The sequence below is a fragment of the Garra rufa genome, chromosome 20, assembly GCF_049309525.1.
Source record: "Garra rufa chromosome 20, GarRuf1.0, whole genome shotgun sequence".
Taxonomy (NCBI): domain Eukaryota; kingdom Metazoa; phylum Chordata; class Actinopteri; order Cypriniformes; family Cyprinidae; genus Garra; species Garra rufa.
The window spans coordinates 2,199,650-2,215,526 of record NC_133380.1 but is presented as its reverse complement, the minus strand read 5'-3'; the positions used below and the strand labels follow the sequence as shown (position 1 = coordinate 2,215,526).

The following is a 15,877-nucleotide window of genomic DNA, read 5'->3' as shown; positions in this document are numbered from 1 at the left end:
CTAGTTGAGGAGTGGTAAAAAAGGTGAAAAAAAATCTGTGTATTTTGTATACTGCAGTAAAAAACTGCAATTTAAAAAAGGCACATATTTTGGAATATTGCAAAAAAAAAAAAAAAAATTTGCATATTCATGCATACTGCCAAAAAAACAAACAACAAAAAAATAAACTTTTTTTGTAAAATGTTTTACATTTTGCAATAAAAACATAGCAAATTCTTGCATATTGCAAGACAAAAACACTGCATATTGCAAAATGCATGTTCTTGCATACTGCACTAAAAATGTTGCATAATAAAATAAAAAAGTTGTATATTCTTGCATAATGCAAAAAAACTAAAAATTGCACAAAAATGTCATATTTTTGCATATTGCAATAAAATGCATATTCGTGCATACTGTAATTTCAGAAGTTAAATAATCTTGCATTTTGCAATATAAAAATATGTTGCATATTATCGCATATTAAAATAAAAACTTGCCATATTCTTGCATATGGCACAACTTTTTTTTTTACATATTTTTAAACTTTTGGCAATAGAAACCTACCATATTCTTGCATATTGCAATAAAAACTCGCCATCTTCTTGTGTATTGCAATATAAAATGTTGCATACTCTTGCATATTCCAATAAAATGTTGCATATTCTTGCATACTGCAATTTAAAAATCTGCGTATTCTTGCATTATGCAATCAAATGTTGCAAATTATTGCATATTACAATAAAAACTTGATTTTTTTTGTTTATTGCAATAAAAATGCATATTCTTGCATATTGAAAAATAAAATGTTGCATATTCTTGCATGTTGCAATAAAAACTCGCCACATTCTTGCATATTGCAATATAAAATGTTGCATACCCTTGCATATTTCAATAAAAACTCACCATATTCTTGCATACTGCAATTTAAAAATCTGCATATTCTTGCATTATGCAATATAAAAATGTTGCAAATTATTGCATATTACAAAAAACCTTGATTTTTTTTTATTGCAATAAAAATGCATATTCTTGCATACTGCAATTTAAAACGTAGCATATTCTTGTATTTTGCAATATAAAAATGTTGCATCTTCTTGCATATTGCAATAAAACATATTCCTGCTTATTGCAATAAAAATGTTGCATATTTTTGCATATTGCAATAAAACTGTTTAAGACACAAAAGCAATGTTAGCAATTACAGTTTCCAGCTGAAATCAATAAAGGGATCAATAAAGCATTAAAACAGATCTGCTTGTAAACAATTGTAAAAACCTTCTTATAAAGGCAGTGGTTTTAAATAGCAAGCTTAAGTTTTGCTTTGTTTAGTAATAAATCATACAAGTAAGAATCAATAGTTTGTGACTCTTTTAGCTGTCCTTGAGTTAAATCACTGTCTGTTCTGAAAAACTACTGCACATTATTATCTTTTTTCAGCAGGAACAGACACCACATTATCATCATCATCCTTGACGCCTAAAACAACCAGCGATGATTTTCTGTGATCGTTCTCTTCTAATGGTGATGGTGCTTGTTACAGTCAAATGCCTTCACACTTCAAACGGTGTTGTGTCATTTAAACTCAACGTGTTTGTGTGTGTAAAAGCTTTTCCTTAACGAGTTTCTGGCAACTATTTAAAGTAAAACTGCAGGGGAGCCGCAAAACGTGTGAGAAGAAGGTCTCCTCCAAACTCTTACTGCTTGGGTTCAAATGTAAAAGATCAAGCAATAATGGCAAACAAACAAAGAATTAACAAAGCACAATAGTTCTGATAAAAAACCCAGACGGTCTTCCCAGGATCTTGAACCTCAAATAACCGCGGACGCTCTTTACACCAAAGTGTCAAAATCAAACCCACACAATGGTGTTCGGCATCTGCTGGTTGTTGAGCCACTAACCCGACATGCACGAGTCTGATACAGCTATTAAAACACAAGACTGAAACCATTTCAATCCAATGCATTTCCTGTAGCAACAACAGGCTTTAAAGTTCAAAGTAATGTTTTTCAAAACCGTTCAAGCACCAAAACCACTACATATTTTTGAATTTTGCAATAAAAACTCGCCATATTCTTGCATATCACAATAAAAATGCATATTCTTGCATACTGCAATTTGAAGAGTTGCATATTCTTGCATATCGCAATATAAAATGTTGCATGTTCTTACATATTGCAATAAAAACATTGCAAATTCTTGTATATTGCAAGACAAAAACACTGCATTTTCTTGCATTTTGCAATTTAAAATGTTGCATATTTGTGCATATTGCAATAAATGATGCATATTCTTACATATTGCAAAACAAATGCATATTCTTGCATAATGCAAAAAAAGCACACAAAAAAGCAACAACCTTGGCATATTTTGTATACTGGAATGAAAAACTTGCCATACTGTATTCTTGCATACTGCAATTTAAAAAGTTGCATATTCTTGCATATTGCAATAAGTGTAGCATATTCTTGCATATTGCAATACAAATGCATATTCTTGCATAATGCAAAAAGAAAAAAAGCAACAACCTTGGCATATTTTGTACTGCAATGAAAAACTTTCCATATTCTTGCATACTGCTATTTAAAAAGTTGCATATTTATATATGCAATTGCAATGTTTCTTGCATATTGCAAGACAAAAACACTGCATATTCTTGCATTTTGCAATATAAAAATGTTGCATATTCTTGCATTTTCTAAAAAACTTGCCATATTCTTGCATATTGCACAACAACTTTACATATTTTCGAATTTTGCAATAAAAAATGTTGCATATTCTTACATATTGCAATAAAAACATTGCAAATTCTTGTCTACTGCAAGACGAAAACAGCATATTCTTGCATTTTGCAATATAAAAATGTTGCATATTCTTACATATTGCAATAAATGTAACATATTCTTGCATATTGCAATACAAATGCATATTCTTGCATAATGCAAAAAAAAAAATCAACAGCCTTGGCATATTTGTGTATACTGCAATGAAAAACCTGCCATATTCTTGCATATTCCAAAAAAACGAATTTTCTTGCATACTGCACAAACATTTCACATATTTTTGAAGTGTGCAATAACAATTCACCATATTCTTGCATACTGCAATTTAAAAAGTTACATATTCTTGCATATTGCAATAAAACACTGCAAATTTGTGCACATTGCAAGACAAAAACACTGCATATTCTTGCATTTTGCATTATAAAAATGTTGCATATTCTTGCATTTTCTAAAAAACTTGCCATATTCTTGCATATTGCACAACAACTTTACATATTTTCGAATTTTGCAATAAAAATGTTGCATATTCTTACATATTGCAATAAAAACATTGCAAATTATTGTATATTGCAAGACGAAAATAGCATATTCTTGCATATTGCAATACAAATGCATATTCTTGCATTTTCCAAAAAGCTTGCCATATTCTTGCATATTGCACAAAAACTTTACATATTTTCAAATGCTGCAATAAAACTTGCCATATTCTTGCATATTGCACAAAAAAAATCATATATTTGATTGAGTTTCTGGCAACTATTTAAAGTAAAAACTACAGGGGAGCCACAAAACGTGTGAGAAGAAGGTCTCCTCCGATTCCTTACTGCTTGGGTTCAAATGTAAAAGATCAAGCAATAATGGCAAACAAACAAAGAATTAACAAAGCACAATAGTTCTGTTACAAAACCCAGACGGGCTTCCCAGGATCTTGAACCTCAAATAACCGCGGACGCTCTTTACACCAAAGTGTCAAAATCAAACCCACACAATGGTGTTCGGCATCTGCTGGTTGTTGAGCCACTAACCCGACATGCACGAGTCTGATACAGCTATTAAAACACAAGATTGAAACCATTTCAATCCTATGCATTTCCTGTAGCAACAACAGGCTTTAAAGTTCAAAGTAATGTTTTTCAAAACCGTTCAAGCACCAAAAGTGCTTAGAAAAACCCTGAAGGCCCGATAACCGTGCTTTTATCCTAAAGAGATGCATGCATGAGTGACTGAAGACCAATAAACATTAGGTATTGACTCAAGAGTGATGGAGATGTGTAGAGTCTGACAGCTGAAACAAACGTTTAAAGGATTAACACAGTTCTCTTGGGTCATTTGCAGTTTCGTCAAGTGATCTTATGGAAGACGTCTCTGTTTCTAAGAGTCGAAATAATTCACACAAGTCTCAAATTACACAATAGATTCTGCTGTTATTTAGAGGCATTTGAAAGTATATTCTTGCATATTGCAATACAAACATTGCAAATTCTTGCATATCGCCATAAAACTTGCCATATTCTTGCATATTGCAAAAAAATTAATTCACATATTTTTTTAACTTTGCAATATAATCCTACCATATTCTTGCATTTTGCAATATAACATTTTTGCAAATTCTTTCATATTGCAAAAAAAAACCTTTGCATCTCCTTGCATATTGCAATAAAAAAACTTTGGATGGTCTTGCATATTACAAGACAAACATATTGCATATTCTTATCTTTAAATATTGCAAATTTTATTCAGTGTAAAAATTGTGAGTAAATTCTTTTTTTTTTTAATATTCAATAAATCACAAATGACTGAAAAAGTCAAGCAAATAAAAAAAAACTGGGATTCTTGCATGTTGCAAGACAAAAAACTGCATATTTTTGCAGTAACAATCTGTATATATTCTTGCATATTACAAAAAACCTTGCATCTTCTTGCATACTGCAATAAAAAACTTAGTCTTGCATATTAAAATATTCAATAAATCACAAATGACTGAAAAAGTTACGCAAATTAAAAAAAAGACTGGGATTATTGCATATTGCAAGTCAAATATTCTTACAAAAAAAAATCTTTTTGGATATTGCAATTAAAACTTTGGATAGTTTTGCATATTGCAAGACAAAAATATTGCATATTCTTATCATATTGGAAAAAATGTGAGTAAAAAATAAATTTTAAATATTCAATAAATCACAAATAACTGAAAAAGTCAACATTCAGCTTATAAAACTTACAAAAAACTCACAAACTTCAGCTCTTAAAACTTGTTGCGACAAAAATCAGAACAATTGTGCTATTTAATTAATTAACAGAAACTATAAGCATTGGCTCTTCAATATTACTGTGAATAATGGAGGGTTTTAGAGTCGTAAAGGTTAAGATCCACTGTTAAACTTCAGCTTGTCTCACATCGCTACAGAAATTAAAGATGATAACTCTTGGCTTCATAGAAGATGGGCTGTAAATTGAGCACAGATCCGAGCGCTGACCTCACTAATCAACCCCCATCAGCCCTTGCAGCTGCTCCTCACAGCGGGAGGAGGGCCGGTCTACATGCATCGCCTCAGGGGAGGCCAGGAGATATCAAAGCCACCTGGACGAGTGAAACAATCTCGACCCGGACGGCAGGAGTACGGGAAACAAATAAGAAGTTAAAGAAGAAACAGATCGCGTCTATTGCATCGCTCGAATTCCTCTGAGGAAATCCCGAAAACAAGACAAAGCGGAAATTAAACCCTATAGAGTTGTAAAGCTCTGCCTGCTACTGACAGATTTCCCTACAGCAAGACTTCTCAACTAAAAAAGTCAGAAAAACAGAAAAATAAAATAGAAAAAAAATTATTATAGAGTTCAAACGTTTTTAGCATAAACATGGGTGCAAATTTAGACAGTTGGTGGCGCTAGAGGGATTGAGGTAGAGACTCCAAATTTGGTGTGGTTAATGTTCAGTCTGTCCTCTATCTGTGTGCCAAATTTCATAACTTTTTGCCATATTTTTCTATGGGATATAGACTTACAAGTGGAAGATGAAGAAGAGCTTTAACAGATACAATAGGTGCTTACACACCATTGGTAAATGGCTCCTAAAATGACTGAATCCAATATTTGGTGAAAATATGAGAATAATAAGAGATGTACACGCAATTTTTAAAAGGCTGGTCATTTGTGACTGGGTTTTGACACAAGTTTAAGTGAAATCTAGTCATTTAAACAACACTGTTGAGAAATATAATGTACGGCTTTTATTTTAATTAGTAGTTTCTCTGATTTCAGGCAGAATTATTATAACATGATGGAATTACTTACTGTGGTTGAATTACTTATGTCATGGTAAATATTTAGTTGAAAACTATTATCAAAAACAGTTTGGTTAAAAATTACTTATTTGTTGGTAAAGATTTTGGTTGAAAATGACTTATTTTATGGTTAAGATGTTGTTGAAAACGACTTATTTCTTGGTAAAGAATTTGGTTGAAATTACTTTTTTCTTGGTAAAGAATTTGGTTTAAAATACTTATTTCACGCTAAAGATTTTGATTGAAAATACTTAGTTTATGGTAAAGATTTTGGTTGAAAATAAAAATTTTTAGGGTAAAGATTTTGGTTGAAAACTGCTTATTTTACTGTAAAGATTTTGGCTGAAAATTACTTATTTTACTGTGAAGATTTTAGTGGAAAATTGCTTATTTTACTATAAAAACTTTGGCTGAAAATTACTTATTTTACTGTGAAGATTATGGTTGAAAATTACTTTTTTTACTGTGAAGATTTTAGTGGAAAATTGCTTATTTTACTATAAAAACTTTGGCTGAAAATTACTTATTTTACTGTGAAGATTATGGTTGAAAATTACGTATTTTACTGTAAAAACTTTGACTGAAAATTACTTATTTTACTGTGAAGATTTTGGTTGAAAATTACTTATTTTACTGTGAAGATTATGGTTGAAAATTACGTATTTTACTGTAAAAACTTTGAAAATTACTTAATTTACTGTAAAGATTTTGGTTGAAAATTACTTAATTTACTGTCAACATTTTGGTTGAAAATTACTTATTTTACTGTGAAGATTTTGGTTGAAAATTACTTATTTTACTGTAAAGATTTTGGTTGAAAATTACTTATTTTACTGTAAAGATTTTGGCTAAAAATGACTTGTATCATGGTAGAGATTTTGGTTGAAAGTTACTGTTGTCATAGTAAAGATTTTGGTTGAAAATCACTTAAATCATAGAAAAGATTTTGGTCATATTGTCAATGTCTAAGTCATTTAAACATGTAGCTCCTAGAAGGTCAAAACGCTTTCTATAGCTTTTGTTGTTGACGTCCAGTCTACAACCAAGGTCTAGAAGAAAACCATCTGAGCTGTACCTCACAATCCTGAACTAATCCTGAACTTAAATGAAGTTAGAATGGGAATGGGAGCTCCTCCTACTTTTTTATTGTGTTCTAACCAGGTAACATGGCAACCTTTGTTGGAGACGGTCCATCAGGAATGTAAATGCTGTTGGAAATGAATGGACCACAGCAGGACAGGAGGAAGTGCTTATTTAAACCTCTGGGCTGGAGCCATCAAAGTCACCACAGATCTACACTGAAGCCTCTGGCAAAACGTCAACGATGCATGGAGACAAAACGAGAAGGCCATCACTGATTCAACATACAATGGCACTTCTGTCTAGAGAACGATGTACAAAAGAACGTCTTGACTTCTGTTTCTAAGAGCTAGTGTTTTCTGATCCATTTGCAATCATAGGAACATTCCCATGAGTTCACTCCAACATCCCACTCCAAACTTAAGGAGGGATTCATTGGCTATCAGTGGACATGCCATATGGAAAACATCATTCCAAAAGGAAGTTGTGAGATATCGCTAGACACTTAGTATATAAAAACCAACTGCTCTAGCAGATTTGAGTACTACGTCATCATAAGTTGGACGCTATCCTAGACACTGAATATTATATTAGCTAACCATTCTGGTCAATGCTTCCAAGCTGATTAATTAAAGTGAGAAGCATTTTGTATATTGGAGCCAATGATTGTTGAGATGATTAGTAAAAAATTATCGTTTTGAGCTGCTGGAAAAACAGAAGTTTACGTTTGATTGTTAACATTGGTAGAAAGGTGGTGCATCTGTAATGAAAAAAGCTGTGAAACCATCTCAGTGCTACTCTCTTGAAAATCTGGTAAAGATTTCATGGTAAAGATTTCGTTTGAAAATTATTTATTTTATTGTAAAGATTTTGGCTGAAAATTACTTATTTTATTGTAAAGATTTTAGTTGAAAATTACTTATTTTATTGTAAAGTTTTTGGTGGAAATTTACTTATTTCAACAAAGTTTTTGGTGGAAAATTACTTATTTTATTGTGAAGATTTCGGCTTAAAATAACTTATTTCATGGTAAAGATTTTAGTTGAAAATTAGTAATTTTATTGTAAAGATTTTGGTTGAAAATTACTTATTTCATGACAAAGAATTCGGCTGACAATTACTTTTATAATGGTAAAGATTTTACTTGAATATTAGTAATTTTATTGTAAAGATTTTGGTTGAAAATTATTTATTTCATGGTAAAGATTTTGATTGAAAATTACTTATTTTATTGTAAAAATTTCAGCTGAAAATTACTTATTTTATTGTAAAGGTTTCGGCTTAAAATAACTTATTTCATGGTAAAGATTTTAGTTAAAAATTATTTATTTCATGGTAAAGATTTTGGTTGAAAATTATTTATTTTATTGTAAAAATTTAGGTTGAAAATTACTTATTTCATGGTAAAGATTTTGATTGAAAATTAGTAATTTTATTGTAAAGATTTTGATTGAAAATTACTTATTTTATTGCAAAAATTTCAGCTGAAAATTACTTATTTTATTGTAAAGGTTTCGGCTTAAAATAACTTATTTCATGGTAAAGATTTCAGTTAAAAATTATTTATTTCATGGTAAAGATTTTGGTTGAAAATTACTTATTTCACGGCAAAGAATTTGGTTGACAATTACTTTTATAATGGTAAAGATTTTACTTGAATATTACTTATTTCATGGTAAAGATTTTAGTTAAAAACTACTTATTTTATTGTAAAGATTTCGTTTGAAAATCACTATTACCCAAAAATAAAGGCTGCTTTTTTGCAGTATTGTCAACCATCTTTGGACCCAAAAGTAAGTGAACAGTTCTCAAAAGAACTAATTGTTCTTTTGTGTAAAGAACATTTCAATAAGTCACTGTAAGGATTCACTATATGTTAACTTCATGGAACCATCAATACCAATTAAAACTTTATTTTTAAGAGCGTAAACTTGGTTAAACACTTCTAGAGAGTAATAGAAAGCTGCAGATCTCTGATCAACCTCCAGAACCTAAACATGCAAGACTAATGAGCCCATTTATAACAAAACCACATCAAGAAAGACTCCTAAAGTAAATATTTACATCTCTCCCCAGTGATTTTTCTGTAGATAACTTTCAAGACCAAGAAGGAGAGACGGGGAGGCAGACATCTTACATAGACTGGATTTGTAGATTTGTAGACTAGAAGGAGTTTAGTGATCAACAGATAATGTGGTCAATAGATGTTGAAGTATTTTAGCAAATATCGAAACTTCATCGCCAACAATAAGATCCTTATAGCAATACATTTCCTATTGGATCTCTTAAGGACAATTTGTACTATTTCACTTAATTCATTCAATCTAATAATTAATTTGTGTCCTTTTTTAAACTTTGGAAATAATCTACTGCACAATAAGCAGAATATATTACATCAAGTTCTTTTATGTAAGATTATAATTTGCCAATTTAAACATCATTATTGGAAATATTAAGGGAAAACGCGTTGTAATTATGAATAAAAAAATAAAAACAAAGGGAAAAGCTTCTAATGAAGTTACTCACGTAAACTTTATCGAACTTTCCTTTGAAGAACAAGAGCGTTTGCTCCAGTTCGAGCTCTTCAACCGAATCGGTTCCAGATTCCAGAACCTTGTCGCCAAACCGGATCCCATAATCGAAGAGCTGCTCCCGGTTCAGACACTGGACCGACACCAGCAGAGCCAGAAACCCAACGCTGCTCAGAAAAAACATTATAAAAACCTTAGAAACTCCACATATATGTGCGTTTATTGTCCGTGTAATGGGTGAGGGGTCGGTGTTGTCCGTTAAAGCTCCGGTCAGAAGTAACGGTGATGAGTCTAGAGGTGTGAGGAGGAGTTCATGAAGGGCGGAGTTCACGGAGGAGGTGGAGGAGCCTCGAAAATCATTTACATCACTGCGGAGATTTGAACCCCCGAAGGCCGTCAAAACAAAAGGTAGGGTGGGGGTGTTCTTAAGTACCCGTAATAAAGTCATTTAATTACAGATATTTTCTGCGTTTAGAACATTTACAAGTCTGTCAGAGCACTATTTTCATCTGGCGCCAAAATCGCGTTTGCCTGAGGGGTAACCATAGCAACAGCGACTTCGGTTAGGAAAATATTACACTAAGTCGACAATAAATAAAAAATATTATGAGCATTTATCACTTTACTATGAATTTATATTTCAAAACTACATATAAGCCTTCTATATAAGTCTTTAACAAAAGAACCATCAAAGACTGTCGAACATTTTTCGACAAAAACACTGCCAAACCTACTGTTAAAATATGATTTGTTCGTAAGTACCCATATTAAAGTGGTTTAATGAACCGTATTAAGTATTTTTACGTTTTTTAAACATGTGCTTCAACACACCTATTTCAATGCTGAAGTCAGTCCAGTTTCGCAGTAACCATAGCAACAACGAATTTAGTTATGATAAGACTCTTCTGTCTAGGAGTCTAATCATCAAAGACCGTCGTGTTAAAATATGTGCTGGATTTGTTCCTATACTAAAGTGGTTTAATTAAACAAATTGAGCGGCATTTTCTACGTTTTTAGAAAATTTATGTCAAAACTTACTTAAATCAAAGACTATTGCTTAAATCAGCCGCTTAAGTCAGTCCTGTTTCGCGGTAACCATAGCAACAGCGAATTTAGTTATGAAAATAGGACCAGATCTCCACAAATATAAGAAATATATGTCATTGCCTCAGAGACTGTTTTATCCTGTTTATTGCTAGTGGTAACCATAGCAACAGCGGCTTTAGTTACGATGATAGGACTCGACTTAACATAAGGAACCATACTAAAGTGGTTTGATTAAATGTTAAATAGTTAAAAGTTACATATGTTTTTGGAAAATTTACAAGTGAATCTGCAAGGTAACCATAGCCACAGCGGCTTTAGTTACGATAATAGGACTCTACATCGGCAAAAATAAGAACTATGACCATTTATCACTTTATTATGAATTTATATTTCGAAACTACATAAATTTAAGTCTTTTGTTTGAGTCTTTAACAACTCAAAGACTTAAACAGTTTGCAACAAAAACAGCCTACTGTTAAAATATGTGCTGGATTTGTTCGAATATCATAAGTACCCATACTAAAATGGTGTAATTAAAAGTACAAGTGACATTTTTTGTTTTTTTTTTTATTTACAAATGCGTCAAAACGCGTACTTGAATCTGCGCGGTAACCATAGCAACAGCGCGCTCTTTTTTTTTTTACTAAACTCAGAAAATATTGCAAAAACAAGAGTTGTCGCCATTTATCATTTTTATGCTTTTTTTAATTCATAAAAGTTGTAATTTATTGAACTATGCTTTTTTATTTGTTTTTAAAATATACTATACTATTTGTGCTGGATTTCATTGCTGCTTAAACCGTATTTATGAAGACACAAAAAGCTCTGTCCACCCCACCCTGGTCCAGATGTGAACCGCCTCTGCCTGGGGCTTCAGTTAAGAGCTGGGGGCCTTCAGGGGTCAGTGTACTTCTGAGGGGACATCCATTTACACTTACACATGCTTATACTCACTTTACAACCTAAAGTTATTAAGTAACTACTCTTGCTTGAAAACACAGTTTTTGAGCCACAGTTAAATTGATTTTGGATGAATTCTTATTGAGCAAAGATGATCAGTTTCCATGTGCATAGTTGGAATGAAAATAAATTAACAAATGATTTTAGTTCTATAATTCTATTATTGAATATTAATGCTCTTAAAAATAAATTATGACAACTATTTCTTGAAGGCTTAAGTCTTTTTTTTTTATTTTGAGGTAAGTTATAAGAATAATGTGACATTTTTGAAGTTTTGATTTTATAGTAAATATTTATTGGTTTTAATGTAATTATTAGAAGAGTATCAGACATCCCTCAAACATCTTAATGGTCCTTAAAAAATAAAAAAGTAAATAAATAATAATAATAAATAAATATATATATATATATATATATATATATATATATTTATTATTATTATTTATTTACTTTTTTATTTAATTATATATATATATATATATATATTTTTTTTTTTACTTTTGATTTTAAAGTAAATTATTAAAATGACATAAAATAATTAACAAATAATTTATTAGTTTTTAATAAATGTTATTATTAGAAAAGTATCAATACTATAATTCTATTTATGAATTCTTAATGCTTATAAATTAATTATTAAGTCTTTTTTGGAGGTAAATTATGAGATTAACGTGATTTCTCTTTTTTAGTTTTGATTTTAAAGTAAATATTTATTACTTTTAATTAATTTCATTATTAGAAGAGTGTCAGTTCTATAAATCTATTCATGAGTTAACGTTTTGATTTTAAAATAAATTATTTTCTTTGTTTTGATTTTGAGGTAAATTATGAGATTAATGTTCAAATAAATTAACTTTTTTAGTATCAACTAAGTTCTATTCCAAAAGAGACATAAACCTAAAGAATTAAATGAAGAATTTGTTTAATTGTCATGAAAATGTCACAATCCAAAACATTTTAATGGTCCTAAAAAAATAAATAAATAAAAAAAATTAAAAAAAAATTATTAGAATGACATGAAAATAAATTAACAGATTAAGTTATTCTATAATTCTATTTATGAACTATTAATGCTTTAAAAAATAAAATATGACAATTATTTATTGAAGTCTTAAGTCTTTTTTGTTTTGATTTTGTGGTAAATTATGAGATTATTGTGAAATTTTTATAGTTTTGATTTTAAAGTAAATATTTATTAGTTTTAATTTCATTATTAGAAGAGTATCAGACATCCCCCAAACATCTCAGTGGTCCTTAAAAAATTTAATTAATTAATTAATTAATTAATTAATTAATTAATAATTTTAATAATAAAAAAAAATATATAGTTTTGATTTTAAAGTAAATTATTAAAACAACATAAAATACATTACTAAATTAATTTATTAAAATTATTAAAACAGCATAAAATACATTACCAAATAATTTTATTAGTTTTTAATAAATGTTATTGTTAGGCAAGTATCGATTCTATAATTCTATTTATGAATTCTTGATGCTTATAAATTAATTATAAAGTCTTTTTTGGAGGTAAATTATGAGATTAACGTGATTTCTCTTTTTCAGTTTTGATTTCAAAGTAAATATTTATTACTTTTAATTAATTTCATTATTAGAAGAGTATCAATTCTATAATTCTATTCATGAATTAACTGATCCCTTAAAAAAATAAAAGTTTTCATTTTAAAGTAAATTATTTTCTTTGTTTTGATTTTGAGGTAAATTAATTTGATTAATGTGAAAATAAAGTATTTTTTTTAAAAGTATCAACTAAGTTCTATTCCAAAAGAGACATAAACCTAAATAATTAAACGAAGAATTTTTTCAATTGTCACGAAAATGTCACAATCCAAAACATGGTCCTAAAAAATAATAAGTAAATTATAAGAATGACATGAAAATAAATTAACAAATAAAGTTATTCTATAATTCTATTAATTATTAATGCTTTAAAAATAAAATATGACAATTATTTATTGAAGTCTTAAGTCTTTTTTGTTTTGATTTTGTGGTAAATAATGAGATTATTGTGAAATTTTTATAGTTTTGATTTTAAAGTAAATATTTATTAGTTTTCATTTCATTATTAGAAGAGTATCAGACATCCCCCAAACATCTCAGTGGTCCTTAAAAAATTTAATTAATTAATTAATTAATTAATAATTTTAATAATAAAAAAAATATACAGTTTTGATTTTAAAGTAAATTATTAAAACAACACAAAATACATTACCAAATTAATTTATTAAAATTATTAAAACAACATAAAACAACATAAAAAAGAGTATTAAAAAAAACAACATAAAAATTATTAAAACAGCATAAAATACATTACCAAATAATTTTATTAGTTTTTAATAAATGTTATTGTTAGGCAAGTATCGATTCTATAATTCTATTTATGAATTCTTGATGCTTATAAATTAATTATAAAGTCTTTTTTGGAGGTAAATTATGAGATTAACGTGATTTCTCTTTTTTAGTTTTGATTTTAAAGTAAATATTTTAAATAATTTCATTATACTTTCATTATTAGAAGAGTATCAGTTCTATAAATCTATTCATGAGTTAACGTTTTGATTTTAAAGTAAACTATTTTCTTTGTTTTGATTTTGAGGTAAATTATGAGATTAATGTTCAAATAAATTAACTTTTTTAGTATCAACTAAGTTCTATTCCAAAAGAGACATAAACCTAAAGAATTAAATGAAGAATTTGTTTAATTGTCATGAAAATGTCACAATCCAAAACATTTTAATGGTCCTAAAAAAATAAATAAATAAAAAAAATTAAAAAAAAATTATTAGAATGACATGAAAATAAATTAACAGATTAAGTTATTCTATAATTCTATTTATGAACTATTAATGCTTTAAAAAATAAAATATGACAATTATTTATTGAAGTCTTAAGTCTTTTTTGTTTTGATTTTGTGGTAAATAATGAGATTATTGTGAAATTTTTATAGTTTTGATTTTAAAGTAAATATTTATTAGTTTTCATTTCATTATTAGAAGAGTGTCAGACATCCCCCAAACATCTCAGTGGTCCTTTAAAAAAAAAAAAAAAAAAAAAATTAATAATTATAATAATAAAAAATATATATATAGTTTTGATTTTAAAGTAAATTATTAAAACAACATAAAATGCATTACCAAATTAATTTATTAAAATTATTAAAACAACATAAAAAATAGTATAAAAAAACAACATAAAAATTATTAAAACAGCATAAAATACATTACCAAATAATTTTATTAGTTTTTAATAAATGTTATTGTTAGGCAAGTATCGATTCTATAATTCTATTTATGAATTCTTAATGCTTTAAATTAATTATAATGTCTTTTTTGGAGGTAAATTATGAGATTAACGTGATCTTTCTTTTTCAGTTTTTATTTCAAAGTAAATATTTATTACTTTTAATTAATTTCATTAGCATTAATTTCACTATTCATGAATTAACTGATCCCTTAAAAAAACTAAAAGTTTTTATTTTAAAGTAAATTATTTTCTTTGTTTTGATTTTGAGGTAAATTAATTTGATTAATGTGAAAATAAAGTATTTTTTTTAAAGTATCAACTAAGTTCTATTCCAAAAGAGACGTAAACCTAAATAATTAAACAAATAATTTTTTTAATTAAAAAATAATAAGTAAATTATTAGAATGACATGAAAATAAATTAACAAATAATTTTAGTTCTATAATTCTACTTACACATGCTTATACTCACTTTAAAACCTGAAGTTATTAAGTAACTACTCTTGCCTGCAAACACAGTTTTTGAGACACAGTAAAATGGACTTTTGATGAATTCTTATTGAGCAGAGATGATCAGTTTCCATGCACATAGTTAACTATTTGATACGATCTAGTTTTGCAAAGCTCTGTCGTGTGTTTCTCCGCACAGGTACAATTATGTTTCACAAGCAAACATCTGCAGACAAATGAGAGAGAGAGAAGGCAGAGGAATGTCCTGTTTAGTCACTATATTCTGCACAACAACTAGTTTTCAGCAGCTTCTACTGAGGTAAAGCTTCAATAACTGCTCTAACGCTGCATTCCAGCTGTAACATCTGCATTTACTCACAGTTATTGATCTGTTTACAGATCTGCTTCACTGTCAGCAACCGCTCAACAAGATCAAACAAGATAGGAGAGCTTTTCTTGAGGTTTGTACAAGACGTTTTCATGCTTTATCATCGCCCTC

At 28.7% G+C, this 15,877-nt stretch overlaps 1 protein-coding gene across 1 annotated transcript in view; it reads right to left on the bottom strand.

Moving 5' to 3' along the window:
• Nucleotides 1–10,106, bottom strand: part of LOC141294280 (nidogen-1-like) — a 55,361-nt gene extending 45,255 nt beyond the window's left edge. Inside the window, exon 1 of the mRNA XM_073826355.1 lies at nt 9,654–10,106. Coding sequence (XP_073682456.1) covers nt 9,654–10,106 — 453 coding nt within the window. The remainder of the gene's footprint in view (nt 1–9,653) is intronic.
• Between the last annotated feature and the right edge of the window lie 5,771 nt (nt 10,107–15,877).